At 43.8% G+C, this 14,272-nt stretch overlaps 1 protein-coding gene across 1 annotated transcript; it reads left to right on the forward strand.

The window, feature by feature from the left end:
- The first annotated feature begins 518 nt into the window (after positions 1-518).
- Positions 519-1,558, forward strand: LOC132478580 (DNA repair protein RAD51 homolog 1-like). The gene is given in 1 exon segment (XM_060081870.1): positions 519-1,558. A coding segment is annotated over 1 exon segment (1,020 nt). The 5' UTR covers positions 519-538.
- The last annotated feature ends 12,714 nt before the right edge of the window (positions 1,559-14,272 follow it).

A 14,272-nucleotide genomic window follows, 5' to 3' on the forward strand; every position in this document is an offset into this window, starting at 1 on the left:
TTTTTTTTTTTTTTTTGCCGTACGCGGGCCTCTCACTGTTGTGGCCTCTCCCGTTGTGGAGCACAGGCTCCGGACGCGCAGGCTCAGGAGCCATGGCTCACGGGCCCGGCCGCTCCGCGGCACGTGGGATCTTCCCGGACCAGAGCACGAACCCGTGTCCCCTGCATCGGCAGGCGGACTCTCAACCACTGCGCCACCAGGGAAGCCCCTAAATTTTATTTCAAGACTTGGCTGAACTTGACAATGATCCTCCTTCCCCCTCCCCACCCACATCCCTTTTAACTAAGTACCTGAGTTCATCTATTACAGTCTGTTAAAGGTACAAATAAATAAATTACTAAATAGTCTGACGATAAAAGCCAGGGAGGGGATTTCCGAAGGCGGCAGACGGAGTGGGTGCTGCTGCCTGAGACCGAGGCCTGAAGAGAAATGAGACGCGCCCCAGGAGCGCAGTTAGGAGCTGAAACTCGTCTGGGTTTCGTGCAGAAGGCCGGAGCAAGGACGTAGAGAAGTGGGGTGCAGTATTGAACACTAAGTAATGGCTATGCAGCTGCAGCTTGAAGCAAATGCAGATACTTCAGTGGAAGAAGAGAGCTTTGGTCCACAACCTATTTCTCAATTAGAGCAATGCGGCATACATGCCAATGATGTGAAGAAATTGGAAGAAGCTGGATTCCATACTGTGGAGGCTGTTGCCTATGCACCAAAGAAGGAGCTAATAAATATTAAGGGGATTAGTGAACCCAAAGCTGATAAAATTCTGACTGAGGCAGCTAAATTAGTTCCAATGGGTATCACCACTGCAACTGGGTTCCACCAAAGGCGGTCTGAGATCACACAGATTACTACCGGCTCCAAAGAGCTTGACAAACTACTTCAAGGAGGAATTGAGACTGGATCCATCACAGAGATGTTCAGAGAATTCCAAACTGGGAAGACCCAGATCTGTCATACGTTGGCTATAACATGCCAGCTTCCCATTGACCAAGGTGGAGGTGAAGGAAAGGCCATGTACATTGACACCGAGGGTACCTTTAGGCCAGAATGGCTGCTAGTAGTGGCTGAGAGGTATGGCCTCTCTGGCAGTGATGTCCTGGATAATGTAGCATATGCTCGAGGGTTCAACACAGACCACCAGACCCAGCTCCTTTATCAAGCATCAGCCATGATGGTAGAGTCCAGGTATGCACTGCTAACTGTAGACAGTGCCACCGCCCTCTACAGGACAGACTATTCGGGTCGAGGTGAGCTTTCCGCCAGGCAGATGCACTTGGCCAGGTTTCTGTGGATGCTTCTGTGACTTGCTGATGAGTTTGGTGTAGCAGTGGTAATCACCAACCAGGTGGTAGCCCAAGTGGATGGAGCAGCCATGTGTGCTGCAGATCCTAAAAAACCTATTGGAGGAAATATCATTGCTCATGCCTCAACAACAAGACTGTACCTGAGAAAAGGAAGAGGGGAAACCAGGATCTGCAAAATCTATGACTCTCCTTGTCTTCCTGAAGCTGAAGCTATGTTTGCCATCAATGCGGATGGAGTAGGGGATGCCAAGGACTGAATCGTTGGTTTTTTTCCTGTGATAAACCTTAAGTGCTGCAGCCTAATGGAGGGGACTGCTCCCTGAGGTTCTTCACAGGCCTCTTCCTGTTGTGACTGCCAGGAAAAGGCTTCCAGGAAAACAGCTATTATATTGGCTTTTCTTATGGTGTAAACACGAGACAGGTCAGTAGTCACAAGCTGATCTGAAATGTTTATTCCTTCTGGAGTATATTAATCTCTATGTGAATTTTTTGGTTTGGGGGTGTAGGTATGAAGTACCTTTGACATCATAGTGCCTTGGGGTTGACTCAGGACTAACTGCTATTGGCCAATCTTCTGTCTCTAAGAGAACTAAAACTGGAGAGACCTGACTTCTCTCACTGTCTGAATAATGTTGGAGAAAAATATGCCTGAGCTATGTGGCAAAGGGAGTGGGTCTCCTCACAGGTTTTTTTTTTTTCTCTCTGTCAGTAAAACTCTTAAATCAGAAGCAGGTAAAGTTTGTGTGTCTGAATTAGCTTATGTAAGTATGTTTTTTTAGATAAGGAGTATTGAGTAGGCCTGCTGGGCTACCAGCCCTTCACCATCTACTCTTTTTTAATGCTAAGAGCAATTCAAGATAGTTCTGGAATCTTAAACATTTCAGAAGCTCTTCAAGTAAGTAGATTCAATGTGGGACTGCTAATAAAGTAGTTATTTGTAGTGAATGTGCTGCTTGTAGGAGTTATTCTGGTACAAGCTGAATATTTCAGGACAGGGCCTTCATAATATAGTTTTGGCTCTGGGTAGGGTGATCAGTTTCTATTGCTTTAAAATTGAAAATTTAAAAGGGAGGTCCCACATTCAGATGATTCATTTTATACTCCTTTAACCTAATAGAAGATCTCACAAGATGGCTACACCATGGCTTTCCTATGGCCTTTGTTCTTATTCTTTAAGTTTTGTATTATATAGGGCTGGTTCTTGCCCAGATTATTCTACTTCAGGGGTTTGAGATACTCCTTCCTCTTCAAACTTCTACTCAGGATGGGTTCTAACCAACTCTTCCAATTTCAAAGGGCCTCTCAGCTAGTATTAGGAGGAGAGGCAGTGCAAATCTCTGCTGTTGCCTGTGTTGATCCTACTATATGTAGGGAGATAGGAAGACACAATTTAATGCAACTTTGTTTTAAAAACAGTTCTGTTCCCTGACTTTACAGAACAGAGTACCTCCTAGGCCTTCTTTCATTTCTACATTACAGAACAAACTTGGAATGAAATAATAAAGCCACAGTAACAGAAAAAAAAAGCCAGGGAAATTATTTCTATTTTTAAAAAGCATATTTGTATTAGGATGATTGCCCTTGATTACAGAACTAGAAACAGTTATAAACCTGAAATTTCCTTTTCCCAAGTTGTGTTGCTTTCATTGCTTCTGAGGTATGGAATAACCAATCTATTCACTTCATTCCGCTCCCTAGTTTTTCGATTCTGTGTATTTCTACGAAAAGATGTTGATGATTCTTCTGTGTTTTTGTTAATGAGGTGATTTAGGGCTGGGGTCCTGATGGGGAGGAAGAAGAGGTGTGATGTGAAGTTCGGAAAGGCATTTAGTGATATATTGCTCTCCCGATAGCTTTACTGATTTGCAAAATTACTAATAATAGGCATAATCTTTCCCTCCAAACTGGCTTTCTTACTGTGTCTGTGTATCTGCCCAAAGTCAGGAGTCAATTAGTCTTTTTAGGATTTTCTTTCAACTTTAATACCCACCCACTGCCAATCACCAAAGCCAGCTGATTCCATTCCACCCCCTCCTGTCCAGGAGGAGAGCCAGGTATTCCGCTGTCGTTCAGGACCCATTGCCGTCTCCCAGGGCAGCGAGCTGTCCCATGACTGGGCTCCCTAGTACCAGCCTGGCCTTCCACAAACCCAGCCTCCACGCTGTTCCAGTGTGACTTTCTAAAAAGCCATCAGGACCCCAGCTCCCCAGATCTACAAAGTCCCTCCTCGCAAGGACCCATCAGTGGTCCCTTCTTGCCTCCCCCAGGCCAACTAGGGGCCCTTCTCCAAAATGCCCCTCACCCTCCTCCCTTGTAAGGGATCACACTGGATCTTAATTGCTTGCTTGTAAAACTATCTCCCTCACTAGACTGTGAATGATCTGAAGTTTGGAACCGTGATTTCCCCAGGGTGCCACACACTGAGAAAATGCTCCACAGATGCTCATAGGAAGAAGGAAGGCCAGAGGGGCGATAGGAAACTCTTTGAGGTTTTTTTTTGTTTGTTTGTTTTTTTGGCTGCGTTGAGTCTTTGTTGCTGCGCGTGGACTTTTCTCTAGTTGCTGTTGTCTTCGTTGTGGTGCTCAGGCTTCTCATTGCGGTGGCTTCTCTTGTAGTGGAGCATGGGCTCTAGGCACGTGGGCTTCAGTAGTTGTGGCACATGGGCTTAGTTGCTCCACAGCATGTGGGATCTTCCAGGACCAGGGCTCGCACCCATGTCCCCTGCATTGGCAGGTGTATTCTTAACCACTGCACCACTAGGGAAGCCCACTCCGCGTTTTCTGTGTTGTGATTCCCCGACAAGAAATTGTTGTCACCCTGCTCCGCTAACTTCTTAGGATGAAAAAAGGGCATCCCAGAGGAGGGGCCATTGTCAGGCATCCAAGATCTGCTCCTCTTTGGGGAGAATCTCCTAGCTGCAAGGCCAGCTGCTTGCACATGTGACCTGTGCAGTTGTCCAGGACGCCACACCCAGAGGGTCCCCGCACTTGCTTTGATGCTCTATTGTCACTATATTGAAATTCTTAACACATTTTTAATAAGGGCCCGATGTTTTCCTTTTGCACTGGGTCTTACAAATTAGGTAGCTGGTCCTACCTGGTGAGTATGCAAGTCAGGGGGCCTGGGGGCTCAGATCCTCTTACTTTCTATCCCCTGGCAACAGACAAAGACCAAGTCCCTGTCCTCTGATGTATAGATTCACCAAGCGTTCATTATCTGAAGGCTGAGTGAATACTTTCTGCATATCTCTCTACCACTATTTTTCAAAGCTATTTAGTCATTGATGAATTTAATAAAATACATGTTTATTTGAAAGAGTTCCCTATTTCAAAGCGGCATTTTAGCATTTTACATAGTTTGTACAAGAGAAAGTCTCAGCTGGTTTCTAGCATACCTTTACTACTTTTCTAACACTCACCGTGCTCCTTTGTCTAGGATAGAAAGGGGGCTGCAGGCTCAGAGTCTTCCCCAAGCAGAAACAGCTGGTTAGGATTGAACACCCTGGTATTTCCCACCCTCTGGGAGCCAGGAGCCCAGGCTCACCTCAGCTCCCACCCAGGAGATGAAGGGGGTGACAAGATGCTCTTTTGGGGCGGCCATGGCAGTGGATTTCAGCAAGAGAAGAAAGGGTACTGCCCATCCCTCTCAGGTTCCTCCTAGGCTCCTGCTTGTTTCCCCAGCCTGCACCTTTGGGCACCTACTAATTGTGGGGACGCCCCACTGACGTCCAGTAGATTCTCTTTTTATCGAGGAAGTGGGGAGACTGCCTCCTAAGGAACTAGAAAGAGCCAACCACTTCTGCTGGAGCTTCTTCTTTTCACCCACCCACACTCCCAACATCGGAGGAGGTGGGGACATTCGGTGACAGATAACACACTGCCTTCACACTCAGCCTCACAGTGCCCTGGCCCCAGTCCCACAGGTGGGACATTTTTTGCCATTTGATGGAATTCGGTATTGTTGTTAGTTCCCAAGCTCACCTCTCTTCCTCTACCTGCTCTTCTAAGTAATAACAGCTAAGGATTATTTCAGTCTGACCTGGTGCTCAGTCTGCCCTGAGTCCTGCATGTGTCCTGAGAGGAGCATCCTGGAGCCATCATGAGCTCAGAGTCTGACTCCAGACTGTTAGATTAGAATTTCAGTTTCCATATTTGAGAGATGCAAACAACAAAAAGTACCCATCTCCAGGCTGGTGTGAAGTTAAATGAATTAAAGTGTATGTTACACTTAGCCCAGCGCCTGGTAAGCACTGTCTGTCTTTGCTATTATTGTTAATCCTGCATCATTTAACCTCCACAGCAGCCCACTGAGGGAGGTTTTATTATCATCATCATCACCCCCATTTGGCAGATAGGAAAACTGAAGGGCAGAGAGATTAAGCAACTTGCCTATGGTCGCCCTTTAGTAAGTAGTGAGGCCATCAAAAATGGCCTGAGATGGTCTCAGTCTGGAGCCAAGCTCTTTCATCACTAAGTACCACCACCTTCCCCTGGGGAACATCTAGCTGACTGTGGTCCACTGTGACCCCAGATGTTTTTTCCAGGTCTAACGCATTCTTTGCAATCCTGTGCCTGGGTCTTATATGTCTAAACCTGCCATCTTATTACAGTGCCTATGGAATTGCCTCTTGTTTTTCACTGAGTCCTCTGACTGCCAATCCCCAATCTATTATGGAGGCTGGGATAGGAGTTCAGAGTGGGGGTAAAGGGGGGAATTAAGGTCTGGGCCCATGTGGTGTAGGGGCAGTAAGAGCTTATGGGATGGAACAATATGGCTCCTGGAAGAAATATGGTGCATCAGCATTTCCTACCTTCTCCTCATGTGTCTTCCTCCACTGCAGAGGCTGAAAGTTAAGAACTATAATTCCCAGATGCACGTGGGGTTCCAGCAACCCGAAGGAAGTGAAACCGAGTGGGACCTGGGCAGGGAGCCCTCCTTTAGTCCTCCATTTCTTAGAGGCAAGACTCCAGCCTCCACGACCTTCCCTGAGTTCCAAAGGGCGGATTTGAACAGTTGCTAATCAAGGGAGGAGCAGCCAGTAAACCACCTGAGGCGAGATTAAGAGAGGACCACCTGAGATGAGATTAGGGAGTGCAAGCCCCGCTCACAGCCTAATCTTGTCAGAAACCCCACCTTTGAACCACTGTTATAAAACCCTTCATCAAATCCTCTCGGGTTGGGGCACATAGTTTTTCGAGGCAGAAGCCTGGTGTGTTCCGCTTTGCCTGACAAAGCAATAAAGCTATCCTTTTCTACTTCACCCAAAACTCTGTCTTGGGGATTTGATTCTGCACCGGTGTAATAGAGAAGCTGAGCTTTAGGTAACAGAAGCAGTGATGGGAAAGCCACACTTTTGCTGCTTCCACTGTTTCTGCTGACAAGTGCCATTGCTGCAGAGTCTGGAATGCCCAGTGTTCTTTCCAATCCAACTGGTAGTGTCCCGATTATAAAAGACAGTGCTGCCCTTGACGCCCGCTCCGTACTGCAGGATGGCTCTCAAAGCTATTCCTAAAAGCTCAGCATGGTCCCTCCAGCCTCCTGAGTAATTCTGTAAACACTATTAAATCTCCTTCAGCTTAAACTCACTGGGGAGCTAGAGTGAATTATGTCTCCACCACTGAATCCTGACCAATACAACATCAGAGAGGTGAAAACTTGACCATGACTGAGGGGTAACATGTCTCATTATCAAATATTGTATATTTTTTATAAAAAAGTATAGAGAAAAATATGACAAATATCTCTGTATCCACCACCTAGATTAAGAAAAAAAATTACAAATAAAATTGATGATACCCTGTTTCCCTTTTACCATTTGAAGCCCCTTCTCCTACCCCAAGGACCTACCATCATGAAATGCCTATACATGTGTTTATAGTTTTACTTCGTATGTAGTCCTGCACCAAATATAGCATGATTTTGTGTGTGTCCTTCCACAGCACTTTTTGTTGTTCAACATTAAGTTTTTGAGATTTGCCAGTACTGATATTTGGTTGCCTCTTTTTTTTTTTTTTTTTTGCGGTACGCAGGTCTCTCCCTGCTGTGGCCTCTCCCATTGCGGAGCACAGGCTCCGGACGCTCAGGCTCAGTGGCCATGGCTCACGGGCCCAGCCGCTCCGCGGCACGTGGGATCTTCCCGGACCGGGGCACAAACCCGCGTCCCCTGCATCGGCAGGCGGACTTTCAACCACTGCGCCACCAGGGAAGCCCCATTTTATTTTTTTAATGGCTGGATGGTACTCCATACATGAATGTATTTCATGCATGATTTTATCACAGTTTAGTCTGCTATTGATAAGGGACATAGTTTAACTTTCTAAGGCATTTCAAATGTCTTCAGAACAGAAAGGCTAGAGAAAAGTGCAAAATGCTCTAGTGATAATAAGGACTAGTGCTCACGATGACCGAGACATTTGCATTTACATCTTTAAAAAAGTGCCTTGGCTGAGCAAATCTCTGGAGCATGATCATCATGGGGTTCCTCTCTGCTGTCCCCAAGACATACCACAGAGGCTGTCCACGATAGCCAAGGCCTCTGACAGACAGAACCAGACTTGCTACCAGGAAATGAAAATCAAGATGAAGTGGGTAACTGGCTTATGAAGTCCCCGAAGCCATGTCCCCCAGGTTCTGGGAAGATGTTGATGAGCTCACTGACCAATCATGAAGAAATTCCAACACTTTTGCCAGGAAATCTGGATGAAAGGATTCAGGAGCATTTATCCCCAGGGCTTAAAATTAATTAGTTACTCTGTCACCCAAAGGTACTGAATCATAAAAAGTGGAGATACATTTGCTATGATTCAGTTCCGGTCAGCAGAACTTCCCCTGCATAGCATTGTGAGGAGAGGGGAAAAGATCAGGGCCTTGCAGTGGAGCGCACCCCTTCCTTTCACTTTCTATGTATGACCTTGGACAAACAGCTTCCTGTCTCTGAGCTTTGGTCACCTTGTCTCTAAATGGGATATTAAAATAATACTAAGTGGGGCTTCCCTGGTGGCGCAGTGGTTGAGAGTCTGCCTACCGATGCACGGGACGCAGGTTCGTGCCCCGGTCCAGGAAGATCCCACGTGCCGCGGAGCGGCTGGGCCCGTGAGCCATGGCCGCTGAGCCTGCACGTCCGGAGCCTGTGCTCCACAACGGGAGTGGCCACAACAGTGAGAAGCCTGCGTACCGCAAATAATAATAATAATAATAATAATACTAAGTGGATGTGGTTGACTTGGTAACCCATTCCCACTTCTTTGGGTAACAGCACCCAGATTTCCTTCTGGGGAACAACCCCTTCCCCACTCATAGTCCATACATTTTGAGTGGTGCCTCCACCCTTTGCTTCAGAGGTGGATGTGGGTCTCAGGCCTGGGTAACAAGATCACCCATGACCCTGGTCCTCGCCATTTGTTCAGAGGCAGGCACATGATGCAGTCAGTGTCAGTGAGATGCAATGATACTTTTGCTGGCACTTCTGGGGCTCTTTCCTGCTAAACTTGAACTTGGGAGCCTGGAGTTGCAGGGAGTCATCAAACTTTCTACAAGAATGAAGGCCATACAGCAGACTGCATTGTTTAGAGGTAGAAAAAAACCCAAGTCCTAGTGGCATTATTTGAGTGCCTAGATCAAGTTATACTGAAGACCAAGGTCAACTCTTGGGATTTTTAGTTTCTTATTAATCTGTTTATTTGTTTTACTTAAACCAGTTTGAGTTGGGCTTTCTGTCACTTACAGGATAGTAAGCCTTGACCAACACTGTCTCATTAGGCAACTGTGAGGATTAATTGAGATGACATGAATGATGCCTACTATGGACCAGATTCCCTTCCCTGCCTTGTTCTTGTTCTGATCCAAATTTATCTTCATTTAACTCCTTTTTTTTTTCGGGGGGGTAGGGGGCCACACTGTGCAGCTTGTGGGATCTTAGTTCCCTGACCAGGGATTGAACCTGGGCCCTCAGTAGTGAGGGCGTGGATTCCTAACCACTGGACCACCAGGGAATTCCCTTCATTTAGTACCTTTAAAAATTTTATGTAATTCTAAAATCATTCTGGGCTTCTAGAAATGTCTCAAAACTATGATATATTAGAAACTTGAAAAAAATTAAAATGCTTACCTTAACCATATGGTCCAGCAATCCCACTCCTGGGCATATGTCCAGAAAAGATAAAAACTCTAATTTGAAAAGGTATATGCACCCCAATGTTCATAGAAGCACTATCTACAATAGCCAAGACATGGAAACAACCCAAGTGCCCATCAACAGATGACTGGTTTAAGAAGATGTAGTATGTAAATATATATATTACTCAGCCATAAAAAAGAATGAAATATTGCCATTTGCAGCAACATGGGTAGACCCAGAGATTACCATACTAAGTGAAGTAAGTCAGGCAAAGAAAGACAAATATTGTATAATATCACTTATATATGGAATCAAAAAATAATACAGATGAATCTATATACAAAACAGAAACAGACTCACAGACATAGAAAACAAACTTATGGATACCAAAGGAGAAAGGCGGGGTCAAAATTAGGAGTATGGGATTAACAGATACAAACTACTATACTTAAAATAGGTAAACAACAAGGATTTACTGTATAGCACAGGGAAAAACATTCAATATCATATAATAACCCATAATGGAAAATAATCTGAAATATATATATATATCTGAATCACTTTGCTGTATATGTGAAAATAACATGATATTGTAAATCAACTATATCTCAATAAAAAATTAAATAAAAGTTTAAAAGATGCTTAGCTTAGAAAAGATTGCTTGGCAAAATAATAGATTTCTCAAAATACTTAAGAAGCTGTCATAAGGAAAAGAATTAGACTTCAACTTGAAGAGCAGTATTGGGCAACTGGGCGGAAGTCAGCAGAGGATGCATGGCTTCGATGTGCAGATGAACTGTCTAGTAAGAAGCTCTGAATCGCACCTCTGAGGTAGAGGTTTCCCATCACAGGAGACGATCATGTTGAGAATGGACAGCCACTGATTCTTGTAGAGGGGACTTCTACTGCTACTCCTACTTCAAGGGCACAATTACATGGTGATGACCACTAAGCCCTCTCACTTACAGGATGCTAGAATTCTAAAGTGCCAAATACAACTACTACTATTTATGCCCTCAATATAAGAGTATCTCTGGGACTTCCCTGGTAGTCCAGTGGTAAAGAATTTGCCTTCCAGTGCAGGGGATGTGGGTTCGATCCCTGGTCGGGGAACTAAGATCCCACATGCCAGAGGGCGACTAAGCCAGAGTGCCACAACTACTAAGCCCGCGCACCCTGGAGCCCTAGGGTGAAGCCTGCAACACACAGCTAGAGAGAAGCCCGCATGGTGCAATGAAGATCCTGCATGCCGCAACTAAGACCCGATGCAGCCAAATAAATAAATAAAAATTTTAAATTCTTGTTAAAAGTATATATATGTATGTAAGAGTATCTCTGATTTTTCTATTGAAAAGGAGTTTTGAGCAATTCGAGGATATAAACTTTTAGGAAGGTGGAGGAATATTCAGATGTGTATTCATACCTTCAATTTATTATATCAGCTACATAAAGCTACATGTTTGTATATTATATAAAATTATCATATGTGAATTTTGAAAAGTTGCTTTTTCCATTCTCACATTTAGTGAAATAACATTCAAGCCCTTCACATGCACTTTAGCATTAGTTTATTTTTTATTAGAGTCACTTTTGAACTATGTAATGTTGGATTTGTTCAACAATGTTTAACTTTTAGAGCTGTGCTTTTATGACTATAAAAAACAACTCTAAGACAGACATTCTTGCAGGAAAAATACCTTTTTTATTGTGAGTCTAAAGCTTTCTAGCCCCTAACCTCTCTGGTTTCATTGTAAGTGATTTTTTTAAAAGTGAGTTTTCTTAGAAACTCACCTATTACAATTTAGCAGAATAAACCATGCTTAGTAACTAATAGAATGTTCTCTGAATAAAGGAAGATACAAAATCACATATACAGAATGATCCAAAATATGATGAAAACTTAGATATGTAGGTGCAAACAAAAATATGAGAAGGAATATACCAGAAGATTAGCAATAGCCATCTCTGAATTGTCATTATTATGTATGCCATTGTTTTATTTTTCATACTTTTCTCTATTTCCAAGTTTTTGCAATCAGCAGGAGTACCTTTACAATGAGAAAAAAGAACTAGTTAAGAGTCTGTCATACAGAGTGAAGTAAGTCAGAAAGAGAAAGACAAATACCATATGCTAACACATATATATGGAATTTAAGGGGAAAAAAAGGTCATGAAGAACCTAGGGGTAAGACAGGAATAAAGACACGGACCTACTAGAGAACGGACTTGAGGATATGGGGAGGGGGAAGGGTAAGCTGGGACAAAGTGAGAGAGTGGCATGGACATACATACACTACCAAACGTAAAATAGATAGCTAGTGGGAAGCAGCCGCATAGCACAGGGAGATCAGCTTGGTGCTTTGTGACCACCTAGAGGGGTGGGATAGGGAGGGTGGGAGGGAGGCAGACGCAAGAGGGAAGAGATATGGGAACATAGGTATATGTATAACTGATTCACTTTGTTATAAAGCAGAAAATGACACACCATTGTAAAGCCATTATACTCCAATACAGATGTAAAAAAAAAATTTCAATGTAACATCAGAGAAGAATACACACGATTATTTGAAAAGGCAAAAAAAAAAAAAAAAAAGAACTAGTTATAAAAATAAATGCCTCAGTGGTAGTTATAAAGTATAAACCACTATTCCAGCTTCTGTGAGGTTTACAAGATGCAGTGGGACCAGGGGTCACAAACTCAAACACTTCCATGTCACATAAATGATGGGAGTGGGCTAATTATAATAGGGAGTGGTGAGAACTGTGCCAAACTGGAGAATGTTTGCCTAATGAAAGTAGGGCAGCCAATTATTGTTAGGTAGGAATGTGAACCCAGTAGTATCAAATGCTCTGATACTGGATATATATGTAAAATTCCCCCCACCTTTTTTTTTTTAATAGTGAAGGTCAAATACAATCTTTGTTCCAGTTTGTCCTTGTCTGTGACCTCTAAGTTACACAGGGTTTCCGATCTCTATGAATTGGTATTCAAACTGGCCTTTACTGCCAACTAGAGGTTTTTTTTTTTTTTTTTGCGGGACACGGGGCCTCTCACTACTGTGGCCTCTCCCGCTGCGGAGCATAGGCTCCGGACGCGCAGGCCCAGCAGCCATGGCTCACGGGCCCAGCCACTCCGCGGCATGTGGGATCCTCCCGGACCGGGGCACGAACCCGCGTCCCCCGCATCGGCAGGCGGACCCCCAACCACTGCGCCACCAGGGAAGCCCCCAACTAGAGATTTTAATTGCCCTGTTCCTCTTGAGTCTTTCCAGCTCTCTGGTATCTTATTTCACCATTAGCACCTAGGTCAGTATTTCCCAACGTGTGTTCCATGGAATACAAGTCCTTTGGGATGTTCTGTGAAAAGAAAAGGGAAGGTTCCGTAATTAAATGTGTCTGAGAAACACTGCTTTATATTTCCCACCCAGGGGTTCACAGTGTACACTATCATTTTAAAGTCCCTGAGAAGTTCTGCAGTTTACTCAGCAAATAAACTTTGCTTAGTCTAGCATTTCCCAAACTCGTTTGGCCATGGAATCCTTCGAGGCATAACTTCTATTAACATGTTATTGTTACAGATGTAGTGGACCATGGAACACGATTGCAGTAACACAGACCTAGGTTATTTGGAGCTCTTGGTGGAGAAAATAACCTAAGCTAAATGAAGGTCAGATTTTTTTTTTTCCTGGTTGAGGAAATGCTTGAAGTTTTGCAAAAGAATAAAAAGAGAGAGGGTGTAAGATGCTGAGTGTATTATGACTTGTCCATGTACCACATACTGAATATTATGATTTCTCCATGTACCACATACTGAAGTTTTGCAAAAGAATAAAAAGAGAGAGGGTATAAGATGCTGAGTGTATTATGACTTGTCCATGTACCACATACTGTAAGATGCTGAGTGTATTATGACTTGTCCATGTACCACATACTGAATACAGGTGCGGTCCTCAAAGCCAGACTTCCTGGTTTCGAAAGCCAGGTTCTGCTACTTCTTAGTGATGTGACCTTGGGCAAGTTACTTGATTCCACTGTGCTTCAGCTTCTTTGACATAAAATGTAGATAATTATTGTGTTCATCTCAAGGAGTTGTACAGAATGAATTGTACAACTACACTGTGAAATGTAGAAACATTCCTGACGTTATGTAGGTGCTCAATATATTTTTATTGTTATTCTCACTTCCCTGTTCACATTTGCTAGTGCATAGATAATAATAATGGCAATTATTAATATATCATATGTTTGAATAGCTAACATATATTGGGAGCCTAGTATGTGCTAGACACTATGCTAAGTAGATTAACTCTTACACGCCTTACAAAAACTGTATGAGGTACATATTATTATTATTCCCACTCTATACCTATATGTCGGGAACCGAGGTTTGGAGAGTTGACATGACTGGCCCTCGATTAAAGAGCTAGCAATGGGAGAGCCAGGATAAACCCCTGCTGGTCAGACTTGAAATCCCACCCTTATAAATGCTGTGTTCTGCTTCCTCAAAGGCCCAAGTCTTCACGTTTTAGAACAAGAAGAGACCTTGAAGATGAGTTACAGAAAATTCACTGGTGCCTCTGTTTTACTGAAACTAAGGTCCAGGAGGTCGTGTGACCCACCTGAGGTGACATAGATGAGTGCAGAATTGGGATTAAAGGAAAGAAAAGAAGGAAAGAAAGAAGGACAGATGAGGGAGATCCAGAGGAGAGGTGGGAGGATGAGGCCAAAACTTATGTTGGTCATGAAGGGGATGAGAATATGCCACCCCAAAATATACCATTTTGTCATAAGGATTATTCTGAGCTGAAGGCAACTGAGAATCAGCAGATGCAAGAAAAGCTCTGTATCCTCCTCC

This window comes from Mesoplodon densirostris, chromosome 1 (assembly GCF_025265405.1).
Source record: "Mesoplodon densirostris isolate mMesDen1 chromosome 1, mMesDen1 primary haplotype, whole genome shotgun sequence".
NCBI classification, from domain to species: domain Eukaryota; kingdom Metazoa; phylum Chordata; class Mammalia; order Artiodactyla; family Ziphiidae; genus Mesoplodon; species Mesoplodon densirostris.